General features: G+C 30.4%; 2 protein-coding genes across 6 annotated transcripts in view; one reads left to right on the top strand and one right to left on the bottom strand.

Annotated features, from left to right (window-relative positions):
- Positions 1-1,370: 1,370 nt before the first annotated feature.
- Positions 1,371-3,614, top strand: RpL11 (ribosomal protein L11). 2 transcript variants are annotated; one of them, XM_076527117.1, is made up of 5 exons: positions 1,371-1,448; positions 1,872-2,033; positions 2,196-2,345; positions 2,440-2,587; positions 3,438-3,614. In XM_076527117.1, exons 1-5 carry the CDS (start codon positions 1,443-1,445, stop codon positions 3,563-3,565), a joined length of 594 nt encoding a protein of 197 aa, XP_076383232.1. In that variant the 5' UTR covers positions 1,371-1,442; the 3' UTR covers positions 3,566-3,614. The 2 variants fall into 2 exon arrangements, with proteins under 2 accessions (XP_076383232.1, XP_033330613.2); XM_033474722.2 differs by lacking the exon at positions 1,371-1,448 and adding an exon at positions 1,486-1,551.
- Positions 3,615-3,837: 223 nt separating this feature from the next.
- The window catches only part of qtc (GRIP domain-containing protein quick-to-court), a 48,403-nt gene continuing 36,095 nt past the window's right edge, over positions 3,838-16,145 (bottom strand). For 3 of the 4 annotated variants that reach the window (XM_076527114.1, XM_076527113.1, XM_076527112.1), the window contains 5 exons: positions 11,620-12,156; positions 10,306-10,542; positions 9,933-10,028; positions 8,974-9,075; positions 3,838-7,286 (listed from right to left, as the gene is read on the bottom strand). In XM_076527114.1, the coding sequence (XP_076383229.1) occupies positions 7,077-7,286; positions 8,974-9,075; positions 9,933-10,028; positions 10,306-10,542; positions 11,620-12,156 (1,182 nt within the window). In that variant the 3' untranslated portion in view covers positions 3,838-7,076. The remainder of the gene's footprint in view (positions 7,287-8,973; positions 9,076-9,932; positions 10,029-10,305; positions 10,543-11,619; positions 12,157-16,145) is intronic. The other variant, XM_076527115.1, reaches the window with a different exon arrangement.

Below are 16,145 nucleotides of genomic sequence, written 5' to 3'. Positions count from 1 at the left end.
TGTAACTGAACAATGTTTCTTCCATGTGTAGATGAAAATTTAGGGAGCATACTAAATATGTTACGTCATCTTTTTCCAATAACTTTTCATGTTAATAAATAACAAAATTTATTTTCTGTACCAATTTAATTACGTAGTTCAATATTTTGATTCTGATATTAACACCAAGTTACCGAATTAAATCATCGTTTTTGTTCCTAAGTGAGTGACTAAATGAATCATATAATTAAAAATATCTATTATACATGTATAATAGTCTCAGAGAATGTTTCAATTATACCTTGAATAAAAATATGTTACTATATTATAGAAACTCTAAGATATTCATTAAACATGATGTTATAAAAAATATTTGCGAAACATTTAAATGAATATTTATAGAATAGTACATATTCTTAAAAAGCATTCGGAATAAAATTATGTATATAATAAAAAAGAAAGTAACAATATCATTTTTAAATTTAAGCCTCTGTAACAACCATGTACGTATCTGTATGTACCCATAAACATGAGATGGAAAACTGATTAATTACGTAACTTTCATTTTAATTTGTAGTTATCATTTTTTCAATATTCCTGCATTTCTAAATTCCTTCAAACTACATATATTGGCATACGATATTTAAATATGTATATATTTATTTCCATAAGAAAAGTTAAAAATAAACATGTTTATTTCTTGAAATTAATCCGAATTTAATAAATTCTGCCATGAATTGACATTTCATTTATTTAAAACCTGTAACCTAATATTCGCCGTTCTCGTAATTTGCGAACTAATTTGGTTTGAAATTGAATTGACAACAGACGAAATTAGTTTGTGATTGTTTCAGCGAGAATTCAATTTTGTTCTATTTCTTCCAACAATCTCAAAATCGTTAGTGCTAATATTGTATTTCTGCGTAATGCGTGATGCGTGCGTTTTTCTCTCTAGATACCGGATATTTCACCTAACTTGATCACTTTAAATATATCGCTTATTTTGTATGATGGAAAAAATATTATGAGGAGAAAAATATTCCATTCAAAGGCGATGTGTCTTCTGTAACTGATAACTGTTCCAATGAAATTGAAATTCCTTCATTGGTGAAATACCTGGTGCATATATGTAAAGCACGTTGACTCGCGCATACACACTGACGCGACATGTCCGTGTAAGCGGAAATTCGATACAGTAGCATGTGGTAGCAACAATTGTTTGCAAATATCACGAAAACTAAAATGTAGACATATTTTTAGTGCAAAAAAGTGCATTACTATCAAACATTTGTTTTGTTATATCTCGTAATAAACATTATAGTAACAAAATTAAGAAAATTTTAAAATATAACTAAATTTGGTACATTTTCACTACGGATAGTGGCAAGCCTGGAATGGATCTAAGATCTAACTTTTCGATTTGTCAGTAGAGTGCATCTCGGTCACCTTCTTTTCTCTTCATCATGGCGGTGAGTGTGTAGTCGTTAGCTTGAAAACTATTTTCTAAATCTCTAAAAATCAATGACATCCACTTCAAATAAGTTATTTTTCATAAATCAACGAGAACTTAAAGTTATGAATTTAATATTTATCAAATTCTTTTTCGTTAATGCATTCGTTTTTAAAATTTTTAACATGACAGATACTTGAGATTTTTGACCAGCGTGTATCGCTGGTATAACCTGCGTTAGTGTTTATAATGTTTATAAAGTTTGTAAAGAGTTTTCGTATATAAATATAAAACTGTTAAAACGAACAAGGTTAATTCTACTTATTTTATAATCTATTATGTAAATTATATTATCTTCGAATTTTATTTCTCATTCTGTACAATAATTAAAAAATTGAATTTCTACTGTATCAAACATACTGATGAATTAATTGTGTTGCAGGATGTGAAGAAAGCCGAGAAAAAGGTCGAAAAGACCGAAAAGAAAATAAGGAAAGAGCCGAAAGATGCATCTAAAAATGTTATGCGCGAAGTTCGCATTCGTAAACTGTGCTTAAACATTTGTGTAGGAGAATCTGGTGATAGGCTTACTCGTGCTGCGAAGGTATATTTCTTTAATATTATTCGTAATATTCTTTTCATAGAAACTATCACATTGAATAGAAATTTTCATTTATTATAAATTTTAGCCTTCGATGTTTTTACTAGTTCATAATTATATTAAAGTTCGTTGTTAATTATATTATCTTTTATCTGATGTTTATAGGTATTGGAACAATTAACTGGACAACAGCCTGTCTTTTCTAAAGCTAGATACACTGTCCGTTCTTTTGGTATTCGTCGTAATGAAAAGATTGCAGTGCACTGTACTGTCAGAGGTGCTAAAGCAGAGGAAATTCTTGAACGTGGATTGAAGGTAATGCAGTTGTAATGCAGCAAACAATTATTGCATTTTATTAATAATAATTTGTTTGCTGATATCTAACTTGAAATATTGTTTTTTTTTTAAGGTTCGGGAATACGAATTAAGGAAAGAAAATTTCTCTGGTACTGGAAACTTTGGTTTTGGTATTCAAGAACATATTGACTTAGGAATTAAATATGATCCTAGCATTGGTATTTATGGTTTGGACTTCTACGTTGTACTTGGGCGACCAGGTTAGTATTTTATAATAGTATTACAATATAAGTCATTGTGTTTATAAGGACTAGGAGAGAATGTGTTGTCAGTCGACTAGAATAGCTTAGTTGGTTAAAGTAGTCGCCCAGCAAGCAAAAGATCAGGTTTTCGAATCCCGGTCCTAGTCTATCTGATCGGTTGACTCATTTTCTTCTACAAAAGAAATGGTAATAGGCACATTTATCTGGTATCATAGATACTCCTGCATTATGGTGTGTCTATAACTTTGTTAAAGCATGTGCTAAAGTAAATACTTCATATTTGCAACTCATGCCCACTTCCTATACTGGGTGTGTTACTTAATTGATGTAACATTGTTTTTGATATTAAAGATGGAATGTTTAATAATTTAGACTTACTAATATCAAACCTTTGTAATCGAGATAAGCATTGATGTAAAGAAATTTTGAACACATTTTAATGAAAAGAATGATTTAATGTATCTTGGTCTGTAAATTGTGGATAATACACCTATAGTTTAATACTTAGAGTAGAAACGCAATATCTTTTAATATACCCATCTTGACTGCAAAGAATGATACTTATGTATGTGTGTAAAATTATTATCAAAGTGCATTTAATACATTACACATGATTTGGCAGTAATTGAAAGAAAACGGAAGAAAGAATGATTTATTGTGGCAATATAATTTGAGAATTAAGAGCAAAATGATTGTGCTCTACTATTTGCACCCTTCCAAATCACATGCACTGCTATTGAAACCATATTTTTCTACTTCCGATTTTTGTTTGAAATTGTTATAGAAAATTACTCGCTAAATGTTATAAATACTAATCTGTATGCTATATACTCAATTCTTTGTGTAGGTTTCAATGTAGCTCATAGGAGAAGGAAAACTGGAAAAGTCGGTTTCCAACACAGACTTACCAAAGAAGACGCAATGAAATGGTTCCAGCAGAAATATGATGGCATTATTATAGCTGGAAAGAAGTAATATACTTTTTTGTATTTTACAATTCTTCCATAAAAAGTTTGAAAACAAATTATCTGTTGTTTACTAAGTTTTTTATAGTACCCTATCATGTCCTTTAATTACTGCATCTTAATTATTATTTAATCTATAATTTTTCTCTGTTTATGACTTAAATACATGCATTAAATGTTTTATACTTAAGATTAATCTGAATCCATGATTATTAATTTTTGATTTCTAAATGTCTACTCCATTATAAAATGGTTATTAGTTTATTAAAAGTATACTCAGAATGTATTGAAATCTTGAAGACTTTATTTACAATCACCAAAATGATTGAACAGAAAAGTACAATGTCAACAAAATTTGTTTCTATGAAGACTCCATAGAATTGTTTCACGATATGATACCGCAACAAAAATTATACATTACAAGTTTAAGGTTTAACTTTCTAATTATCACAACTCTCTGTTCTTTTTTTTTAAATACAAATAAACATGACTGTGGTAGTAATCCAGTGGACGTAAATGAACATTACGGCTGCCTGATGTACACTGCCCATTGTTGTGTAACAGTTAAACAACATTCGCACACTGGATATTTCAGGCAGTACCTCATAGATTGCAAATCGAGGAACACTTACATATTTTACATTAAACAATAAATTAAACCATACAAAAGGAACATCATTATAACGATTGCACATATTTTTTGTATCCAGAATTCTATATTGAAGATGTAAACATTCGTATATACTCAAAATATTAAAATTTTACGTTTTTTATGATATGCGTAAATCATGCAAAATTCAAATACTCCACACATTAAAATTTAATTACACATTCATATAATATACATATAAATATTACATACCGTGTAATATATAAATATTATACATTCATAATTTATAAATTACGAAAGTAGTTACAGAAAATGTTTACATCTTTTATATAGATACAATTTAAATACATTTTTAAAAATACGTATAATTTGTATATTGTACATATAATCTTAGTTTTTTTTAAATTTTATTTTATAATGAAACGATTTAATTGAGAGTATTAGAAAAAAATAAAATCTTTAATTTTGTAAGTAAATTCAGAACTTGATTAAATTGTTTGTTATTATATTTTTCATCGATTAATCTTCGATAATGTAAAAAATTATATGCAAACCAAGGACTTGTAAATTAAATTGGATATCAATAATTGTGTTAAATACTTAAAAAAGTTGTTTTCTAATACTCTATACATTAATTGCCAAATATGATTCTAATGAAATTTTCAATATAAATTTAACTTTTACTTACATAAAATTTAATATCTAGTACTTTTGCTTTTTTAATAGATTTTGAATGAAGCCAACAATAAATAGTTATTTTTTTGTCGTGTTCTTTAGATTTCACAGTTTTTAAATATTTAAATGTATCTTTGGTTTCAATCTGATGGTAAAGTAAATTATACGTCAGAAGTCATATTAATAAGAGCCGTGCTACGAGTCTCCTACTTTTGACGTCCATAAATGTTTCGTAACATTCTTCCCGAATAACTACCTACTTTAATGTAACAGGCGGATAAAAAGGCAAGATATTTTCCTCAGTCTCCAAATTGTTTGCTTACATGGACGCCATATTACCGGACTGGATATAATTTACTACTTATGTATAACATATATATTTTTTCATATTAGATAGACATGAATAATTAAATTACATGACGAAGGTATAGTTATTAAAATTTATTTGTAAGTCGCGACCAATTAAACAAACAATTTTTTAAATAATAATTTTGTATACATATGCTCATTTCTATTTTGTATAAAATGAAAATATTTTGTTTATAATATCATACGCATATAAGTTAGCCTTTTGCATCGGAATTCGTATTATTCTTTACACTTTTTTCAGATGTATACATCCAAACATTCAAATTTGTACAGATACATACAAGTTTAACACACTATATACAGTTACATGTGTATATTGTAATATGTAAATTTAATAACACTTGAGTATATGTATTTTTTGGTATGTGTGTGCATACATGTATGTACATATTCATTAATAAAGCATTGTTAAATTTGAATTCAAGAAAACATTTTCTTTTTACTTGATTTTGTAGTACACATTTAACCTTTAGTTATATAATTCTCTTTAATACATTGTATATATAACAAGGGGGGATATCTTATCAAATAAATGTTATCACTGTGCATGTACAATATACTAATATGTACGAGTAATTTTTTTTTAAATTCCAATGCAAAAGATTAAATGCATCACTTACTTTTGTACATGCATTTCTCGAACACTTTCTTTCATTTCTTTAAATTATCATATAATTCAATAAAGTATGATGCATCAGTATTTTGTACATTTCATTCATTCCAAACATATAATTTTGTTTGAACAAAATAATTGATATCGTAAACGGCAAGTAATTACAAAGGATTCTAGTTCCAAGGAAATTGCATATCGCCACGTTACCTGTTTATACATAGTCAAATAAAATGCTTGAATAACATGTATGAATAATTTAGAAAAATGAATTTCCACGTCACTTAAATCTAGCTATCCGATATATCTTTTATTCGGATTTAAACTTTTTAAATGTAGATGTATAAATTAAATTTCAAATTATGAAATTATTTGTTTATAAATAGTATACGGTACACACACTAATATCTTAGAATATAGTGCAGGGAAAAGCAGTGGCAGTAAAAATAGTATAGCATTGTTATTAATTTAATAAATTTATATATTTAGCATAAAACTTCAGTACTTATGTGTAATCGGTTTTATTAACTACCGAATCTTATGTCTGCGCAATAGATAAAATTTAATTTGATATAATTTGAATTTAATAATCTATAAAATTTATTATACTTCTTCTTTAAATACTATCTTATATATTGAATATAACTCATGTTCTTATACTGATACATATCTCATTGTCAGATGGCTTCTCCAAATAAATTTACATTCATATCTCCTGTAGTTCAAAAATTAAGATCTTGATAGTCCTGATTTCTTCAAGTATTTAAAGAAAAAAAGGGAGTTATTTGAAAAGCTTTTTGTCACAATATCACATTTAGCGTTTTCAAATTTTCTTTGATAGTCGTTATATAAAATACCATGAAATAGATATATCACCATTTTGAAACAATGCCGATAATAAACAAATTAATAGAAAAAAAATTATATTGAAATTACCATGAAAAATATCATGCATATATATATTCCAAATGAAATATTTCTTGTAAAACTGAAAATCATATTATGAAAATACATATAATCTTATGTATCAATATAGGAATTCATGACGCATATTCCATATTAAAACTTCGGATATCAAAATAAATATAGCAACATTGTAACTTGCTATAGTAATAAAAACATGAGTTGTAATTTATGCGCATTGATTCTAAACAGAATCTAATGAATTCAATTTCATATTCTTTTGCACTAAAAATATAGAATAGGTCATATGTCTACCTGAAATGAAATTAACTATGTAAAAAACTGTACAATTTGTTACTTTCTTGTGGATCGATATAATTTGTCAATATTGTGCCTTTCAGCCTCTGTGAATCCTAAAATGCTTTCGATAGCATTTAAATGACCCTGATGATTCTCTTTGTCAGTTAGGAAATAATAGATAGCTGATTTTAGGAACTGCAGTGTGATCTCTGGATCTAGTGTGCCTTGTTGACTTTTGGCTTCTATAATGCGCCGATACATTACCTGTTTAAGAAAGTATGCTTGTTAGTGATTTATTCAGGATATATTATATACATTTACCCTTTATGTAGTGCATTTTCGATTATGTACATGCTGCAGCAGTGAATTTTTCAAAAAATCAAACCTTGGTATAATATGTATATTAAAACAAGTCTATGTGAAAAACAGAATATATATGTATACAGTAGAACCCACCATATTCAAACTAATTACAAAGTGAAAATATTTGAATCAGGAAGACTAAGACATTTGGCACTTATTTTTTTCGTTTCATATTTTTCTAATTACTAAATTATGTAAAATTTTCATCACAAATAATTGTACAGAACTGTTTCATTCTTTTTATGCTTTAAATTGCCAAAGCCCTTTTGCAAGTGATATGAATTACACAAAAATAATATTGTATGTAAACACTACATTTAAGAAAGAAGAAAACATCTGTTATTAGCAGATATTCTGTGTAAATAATAAAATGTTTGAATGTGAGGATTCTACAGTACTTATTTTCAATACAGATATGTAAAAATTAACGTAAGAGTAGTTTATTCATCATTTTTTGTTAGATTCAATGTTAAATAATATTGTCTCGGATGAAAAAGTGCGAAAGCATTCTTAAAAATGTGTAAACTTACATTGACTAAAGGATAATAAGAGGCTGTTTCTTTCAAGTGCATAGGATAGTCTCCCCCACACTTACTAATAATGCATGCAAAACCAACTATAATTGTGCTTGCTAATCAGCATGCAATTGCTGTGGCAAAGCATTTCTTTAATAAATGCTTTTTTGGAAAATATCTTTATAATGTAATTTATTGATGGTAACACGTAGATCCAATTCCTGCCATAGTAGATTCTAGATTCAGTATCTAAGAGATATTTTAAAGAATGTGGCAAGTTATTCTCTTTAATGATGATTAAAATGTTTGTTCGAAAGTAACACTAACATTTATGTTTAATATAAATTATATGATTAAAGTCTCTTCGTAATAGAAAGATAATATTAAAAAAAAAGAGATTAAATTCATTTTCATAACGGATGATTCAAACAAATGATATTTCTGACAGTTTTCAAAATATTTAATATGCTATAATAACATATACTAACTAAAATTGTTGCAAATTCTGTTCCTTTAACAAAGAGCAAATGTTCATGCTCATGGTAGCTATTTATCAATCTATATACACATTTATTTATCATCAATGTTCATGCTTAAATGAAAAATAAAAATAAAAAACATTATACATACACTATACAATAAACAGTGTATAATAAACTATACATTATACAATAAATAACTTTCCTAATACATAGCTGACAAATGAATACTCGGAATTGAAAAAAATCAAATCCACTGTTTAAATCACAGTCATAAATACAAAAATATAAGAATTTGATAATGAAATACAAACATTCAGGTAATAATGGAAGATATGATATTGTGTTTTTACTTCTTAATTGGAAGTATGGAGATATAAACATTCTGCACAACAAACATTATTCTTCAAAAACAATATAAAGATACATACATTATCTTGCAAAAGAATCTGGAAAATGCAGAAATAGAAAACAAAGGAGAGGGGAGGACATGAAGATTGCTGGTGCATCCTGTATATGAACAAGCACAACGCAGATGCTTAATAAACAGTGGATAAGAATTGCATCGCGTGGCAGTCTAGCAGAAATACAGACCTTACGTGTGCCAAGGACCCAGAGAGAAACAGCCTCCTGAGCACTTAATAAAATTTGGCTACGATCGGCTGAAATGTGAGGTTCAGGCGAGTAGCTTGTGTCCTGGAGTGTGAGCGGCGACCAAAAAAAGTGGCACATCATTAGTACAAGAGAATTGCGAACTACAGAGATGCTCAGAAAGTGATGCATAACAGAGGTTCCTACATTGAATCTTTCCATTTGTATTATTTTGTACTATTGTTCCTTTTACTTCTGTTTAATAAGTACATTAAATTAAATTTTCTAAGCAACATTTGAGATCTGTTTAATAAACTAGTAAAAAAGTAAATTATTAGTTGAGAAGACACTAATATAAACAAAAATTATACTATTGTTGGACTCTATCAAAAAATTTTAGTATCCTACTAACCAAGGTTTTTAGCAAGGTCTAGAAAAAGAAAGATATGATATAGTATAAAGAATATAGTACTAAAAAAAATGGAAATTTTTGATATTGCCACAGAAAAAGAAATATTAACGATTATACTTAATGAAGTAAGGAAAATTAACACTTAAAACAAAGCAATATGATAAATAAACAACTCTTGCCGATGAGAAATGTGAAATATCCTATTTCTCGTATACTATAGAACAGATTTTTTAAATTAAATGAAAAAATTATTTTTTATATAATACACTAAATTTAGATAATTTTTTTACGTTTTATTCCTATAAATGATATAATCTGTATTGTTCAATGAACAATGCAGTTTATTGTCATAATTCATAATAAGAAATTTCAGTATACTGTGTTAAAAATATGATTCATGCTATTTTATGTTGCTATAGAGGTAAAGCTTCAGTTATACATATGAGATCAGGCACAAACAATTATATAATTCCATTTTTAATGTGCAATATGTGTATTATTACCGTTGTATTATTAACAACGTAAAACTAATTGAAATTACTATATTTACCTTGACATTTTCTAATTCCGCTCGAGTGACTGTTAATTGTTGAAGTAGTTCTGCAACTGAAACCTTTGGTGGCTTTTGGTGAGCATGCTCAAGTATCTATGTTTGCAAAGAAAAATAGGAAAACAAATTAATATTTTCTTTCTAATTACATATATAAACATAAAATACAATGTTAAACATTTTCATATTAATATATACAGTATTGTTTATTATGTTTGCAAGAAAATCAATTAATCGAGGAAAGCATTAGAAACAAACTACATTTTAATTATTGAACTGAATTCTTTTATTATTCTCTAATGATTAAAGAAATGATAAATGTTTAAAAGTTACAATATTAACGTCTAAAAATTATAACGTTATATTGCATTACCTGATCCGCTTGTTCTATACGTGCAGCTTCTTGACCTTTGGCATACATTTTCAAGTACATTTGTTTATTTTTCTCTTCTTGTTCATTTAGCACAGACTTTTGCTCGGCGAGTTCATTCTTCACAGCCTCTAATTCTATTTCTAATTCACGAGCTCGAGTTTCTGCAGCATCAACACTTGGTCTGACTTCACAGTAACGTGTATTTACCTCAGCCAATTGATTCAGTAAGCTTTCCACCTGTAATAGAACAATTATTTTATATTCTTTATAAAATAATTATCTACAGTGGATAATATAAGTTAGATAAATGTAGTGTTATAAATAGTGGATGCGAATTTTTCGTTTGGGATCCTATTTTTAAGGGCATTCCAAAATTTTTGGAGACCTTTTCTTAATTTTATTATTTAATGTTTTAGAAGAAATGGAAATAAAGTTAATTGAAATTTTTTGATAAGTATAAATCACTGAATTACAGGGATATCGGATAGATCTGCGTTTATCAACACACGCTGCCAATTGTGAAACAGGCTCATGCATAAAAGAGAAATGACTGAAATTCTGAAACTTAGTAAAATAATAAAGTATTTATTTCTGTTTATATCTCTGTAACGATGCGTTAATTCGTAAACTTCATATAACACTTTTCTTCTTCTTTTGGTCCATAGATTAAACTCTCACAGTTTAGCGGGAGAAGGGCATGCTAGAAATTTTAGTATCAAAGTTTGTTATTTATAGAATTTTTAATATTAAGCATTGATCTTTCCCATTGCGTGGGCAAATCGTGTGGGGATAATGCTCATATTACCAAGGCAGCAGTTGCTTGATATTTCCAATTTTGACACCCTCATAAACACCCAGTAGAGCCATCCGATTGCAGTTCAAAGAACTCCGTGATACAAACAACTCTTGTTTAGGCTGTTTTATTCTCATCCAAGAGCGCGCATACGTTTAAACTCAGTCATAAAACACTCAGGTGGCTAAATAGCAGCTTACTATGCTCCTTCGAATTACTTCTTCACAAGCTACCATAATTTAAGTGGATGAGACCAACAAAAATCGTAGGTACAAAATCCATAAGTCATAAAACAATCTAAGATATCCATTTTGTGTCGAATCTCTAACATAATAAAATCCTATTACATACATTGAATCTCTACCTCTTTAACTTGTTTTGCGAGTCTCTCAAAAACTAAAAGAGAGCATCTATTATATCTATGGGAAAACGTTGTTCGGAACGATGACCTTAACAGCATATTTCAAGATCATTGGAATCTGAGGTAACTTCCTTATTCTCCTATGTTCCAGCGACCGTACCTTGTCATTATGCTTTTGTTTCAGTTCCTGAAGTTCGTCAATGTGTCTACGATGCATCTCCTCGATCCTGGTCTCGTAAAGATTAACCAGTTTCCGTCGTTCTTCGTCTTTGTCTGGCGTAGCCGATCTAGCAGATGTCTCGGAGGTGTTGTCTTCGCCAACTTTATTAGGCGCCGCAGCGATATTGATCGCTTCCGGTTGCACCTCCGGCAGATACACCGAGTCTTTCGAGTGAATCGACCCGTCCTCGAAATGCCCAGAGTCCGCCAGAGAAGAAGGCAGGTCCTGACCGCGTTTCTCAGGTGTCTCCGGGCACGGGACCTTCGGCAGCGCACCTTCATCCGGTAAATCCTTACTCGGAGATTCCGGTGAGAAAGGATTGTTTTCCCGTACGGTGAGGGCATCGCTGCTATCCGTCCTCTCATCCGGGCTGTTCAAAGACGCTTTGTACAACCTCAGCTCCACCACCTCCTTCGTTAGCCGGAAGATCTCCTGATCCTTCTCCTCGATCTCTCTCCTCGCGTCCTTTAGCAAAGCCTAAGAACAGAAATAGGTGCAAAAGCGAATGCATAAATAAAGAAATATCTATCTAATACGGAAGTCGAGCGCGTGAGAACAAGCGACAATGTAACACGGTATAGACGCTAGTGAATTCATGCTACGCCATTTCTCTTGCAATCAACGCGTGCCGGAGACAAGGTTCATTAGCGAGCTTCAAAGTTTGTTAAACCCGGATCTGAGAAGTTTGATTATACTGAGAATACGATTGAGACAGATTTCCGGGAGTTATGACAACTTTTGTGTACAAATTCACGAGTACTCGATCGTTAACAAACTACGCAAAGGGGAATTATACAAACGCTGTTGTATACGATATTGAGACAAATTCTGGCGTGGGGAACAAATAACGATACATTTGTTCAGTAATTTTCTGAGAAAATTGGTTTTAGTGATTGTAGAGTGCAGATTATTAACACGTTCCGTGCCGAGCTTTTTTTACTCGAATCTTCACACTTTGATATTTTACTAAAACTTGATGTATTACGTGCAATTATTAATTCTCGTACACATAACAACGTAACAAAAACTTATCAACGCCCATTCTTGCGGTGGAAATTGATTCTTCGGTTCTAAATTTCTTGTAAACAATTTGTTCGGTTCACTAAGTAAACATGCAAGCGTGTACCATCGATGGTACACGTGGCACGGAACGTGTTAATCACCGTGCGGATTGTAGCTTTTAGAATCAATTTTTTGATCGTTCAAATTGATCGATAACTTATGTTTATCATTGAGAATTATATTTGACCTTCAAATAGGATGAACAATTTTGCAAACTTTTGTTAAAGTTTAGATTCCGCTGTATTCGACACTGTCGGCAGCCTATAAATGCGCAACATCCGCAGGAACCTTATAAATGCGTAAATCACGTATTTATCATTGACTGAGCTCATAATTCATGTTACGTAATTGTTGTTAAGAATCGTCGTGTAATAAAAACAACAATAAGAAGCATAATCAATCTTTAAAGTTATTGGCTACGTTAATTTATTCCTTATAAAAAGGCAAATAATTTTCAACGTAACATTCTTTTTTTTAATAATGTAGGATATACATATATTTCGCAACATCTTTTAATATACATTTTATAAAAAATAACTTTGTCATTTCTTACATTGGAGGCTATTTATAAAGTTCCTTATTAGTCCAAGTCATTCATTATTCACATGTATGAATTATTTCTGCTCAATGATCAATGTCTCCATTGTATGTATGATTACGAATAATCACGTTATTTATGGAAGCCAAGATATCTAGATCAATTCTTGTCTGGTTATGGACGTTCATCGTTATCAAAGATAACACTGTAATATGCAGCCTAGTGTTAATATCATTTAGCAATCGAATCCAATATATTTTTTATTATCGAAGTGTACTAGACGATTGTTATTGTTATTGAATAATTATTTAGTATTCGGTCGCACGCACAAGAGAATGTTTTCTTTCGTGCAAGTGGTCAACGTAATTTACGACTCTCGTTCCACGAAGCTATATTTGAGTTCATATATTTCAGACTTTAGCGTCACATGTTTTAGTAGAGTTTTCTTCCCAAGTCCTCAGTAGCAAATAGAGACTGCCGTAAATTAAGGGATTATCTGAAGGATACTTGAAACAGACTCATCGGTCTTTCGCTAAGTGGGTCTGGCGTGGGTGGCCCAAAGGAAAGTCCCACGGCACCCCCTCCGATCAAAATAGTTTAATACTTCAATGATTCAATAATAGAATATTTTAAGCAAAAAATATTGTAGCAAGGAGGATTTATGGTCGACATGAACGATGACGTGACACAAGCCATGAAAAAATTATTTTCTGTCTTGAGATACAAATGGAGGAACGTACACCGGATGGAACAAAGATTGTTCTCAAAATTTGAAAAATGGCTGGCAGAATCGGTAGTTTTTCGAGTGCCCTCCGCCTGCGTTAGCAATAAAATCAGAAATTTAAGCGGTCGTCCTTCTTTCAACAAAATTCTATGTTGTGTTACAAGTCACTTCAAGCGGCCACAAGATTGATTACGAAAAATTCAAAATATACACTCTTAATACAGCAACAATGTCTAACAAAACTTCATCTTCAACCTTTCAGCTACTGTATTAAAGTATACTTGACCTACGATAATGTAGACCAAAGCTCCGCGTATCATTTTTTCAAGAATCCATCGGTCGTATTTGATCCGCCATTTTGTTTTGGGAATTTTGAAATTCAGACTCGCAATCAGCGACCACGAAAACCCTTGCATACAAATTTTCAAATAAATCCGTCACTATTTCTTATTTTGACCATGATTTCGAGCTTTTATACCACCGTGCGCCGTTCCGAAAACAAGCGCATTAATGGCGCAAGGAATAAGACGGTAATACGGAAAAAGGAACGGCTCTGATTTAATCCCTTAACGCGCAGAAACGTATTAACACGAGCGTGCAAAACCGGCCAAAATGTGCAGACCCGTATATATACGGTCGGCGTCGCAATTTATGTCGCTAAAATGTTCAGATTCGAATATATCCGGGCAGTAAAAATAACTTAATAAAAACCAAGGAAAACATTCAATTTATTGATATTCATCGTGTAATTCTGTATTGTAAGCTGTAAAGTTTGTTTATTTGGGATTATAAAATATGGCCTTTTAGGGTGACACTTATAAGCATTTCTGACCTGGTAATTGTTTCTATCTATCTATATCCATTATTGCGTATCTAATTAGCGTTGGCACTTTTGTGAGTTTTGTTATGACTAATTTATTTATTATTCTCCAGTTATCTCCGATCTCTTTCTATTTTTTGCTTATTCAGGAATAAAATATGCACTTTTAGGATGGCACTTATGAACATTTAGTGTATTATTCGTGAGCAAGTCGTGAAGTAAAGTAGACGTTATCAAAGTGAATTTCTTCAAAGACAATTGTTTTTTATTTTTTACAAATATTATTAGTGTCAACATATAAAAACGTTTTTGTTTTATGGTGTATTTTTATAGAGAGTAAATTGGATTTTTAGTGTATAAAAGGTATGTTTTCTAATGTTGAAATAAGGAATGTTAGGCTATGTGCTGCACCTTGTTTTGAAATTTACCATACAAAAGAAAATTTTGAATAGTTTTAGTTTATTATATATTTTTCAGCTAATAAATATTATTATTATATTATTACAAATTTAGGTAAAATTAAATATTTTTCAGTTTTTTTTTCGTCTCCTCCTTCCCCTTCAAAATAGTAACTGGTAATTGAAAAACAGTACGATGGGTACAAAATTCGATCTGCAATGCGATTCAATATTCACTATAATTATTTATCCACTATTTTTATTGAATTTTTAGTAATTTTTGCATTTTTTTTACATATTTATTGAAATTAAGGTCCAAATATGTATATTTTCTTAGATAAAAAAAATTGATTTTTTTTGGTCGGTTTTTTTTTTTAAATTGTGCATTAAGGGGTTAAGAAACCCATCGCGTGGGTTAGCCAATCAGGGTTGTTTAGGAATTTCACCAGGGTAAACGCGGAGATGAAAATTTGACGGGCGTCATTTAATTGCGATCCGTCCGGAGATCAAGATCGCAAAGAGTCGAACGCGTTGTATATGTATACTGTACATATATACATATAAATAGTGAAGAACTAACCACTCCGCACAACAAATGTACAGTTAATGAACCAACCTACCCACAATCACGTGGATTAGATCGGTATTAAAAGATTCAGTGGTTCTGGGAACTGATAATTGCAGAAGTGTTCCCGTACGCGTTGCACACTTGTCATTCACGCCTATTTTCACACACAAGGGTTCTGCGTTAAGTGGATACTCCTGTATGTACATTGAAACCTACAATTCGAATCCAGGCTCGTTACGAAAACGCTCCAATTAAAATTATTTTAACAAGTTAAATAAATGCTTTACATGAAGTAATTAAATCTTGTGACTATGTTATCAATTTTGGAGTAATGTTTCGTTAGACTTTTCGATTTC

Source organism: Megalopta genalis, chromosome 17, assembly GCF_051020955.1.
Source record: "Megalopta genalis isolate 19385.01 chromosome 17, iyMegGena1_principal, whole genome shotgun sequence".
Classification (NCBI taxonomy): Eukaryota; Metazoa; Arthropoda; class Insecta; order Hymenoptera; family Halictidae; genus Megalopta; species Megalopta genalis.
The sequence above is the reverse complement of the archived record's forward strand: the minus strand, read 5'-3'. Positions and strand labels throughout refer to the sequence as shown.

What these genes read in the sequence shown, in the direction of transcription:
- RpL11 (XM_033474722.2), top strand. Translation starts at nt 1,501, where the DNA reads ATGACATCCACTTCAAATAAGTTATTTTTCATAAATCAACGAGAACTT. An exon ending in GGCTTACTCGTGCTGCGAAG is followed by an intron (nt 2,034 to 2,195) that starts GTATATTTCTTT and finishes TGATGTTTATAG; the next exon opens with GTATTGGAACAATTAACTGG. An exon ending in CGTTGTACTTGGGCGACCAG is followed by an intron (nt 2,588 to 3,437) that starts GTTAGTATTTTA and finishes TTCTTTGTGTAG; the next exon opens with GTTTCAATGTAGCTCATAGG.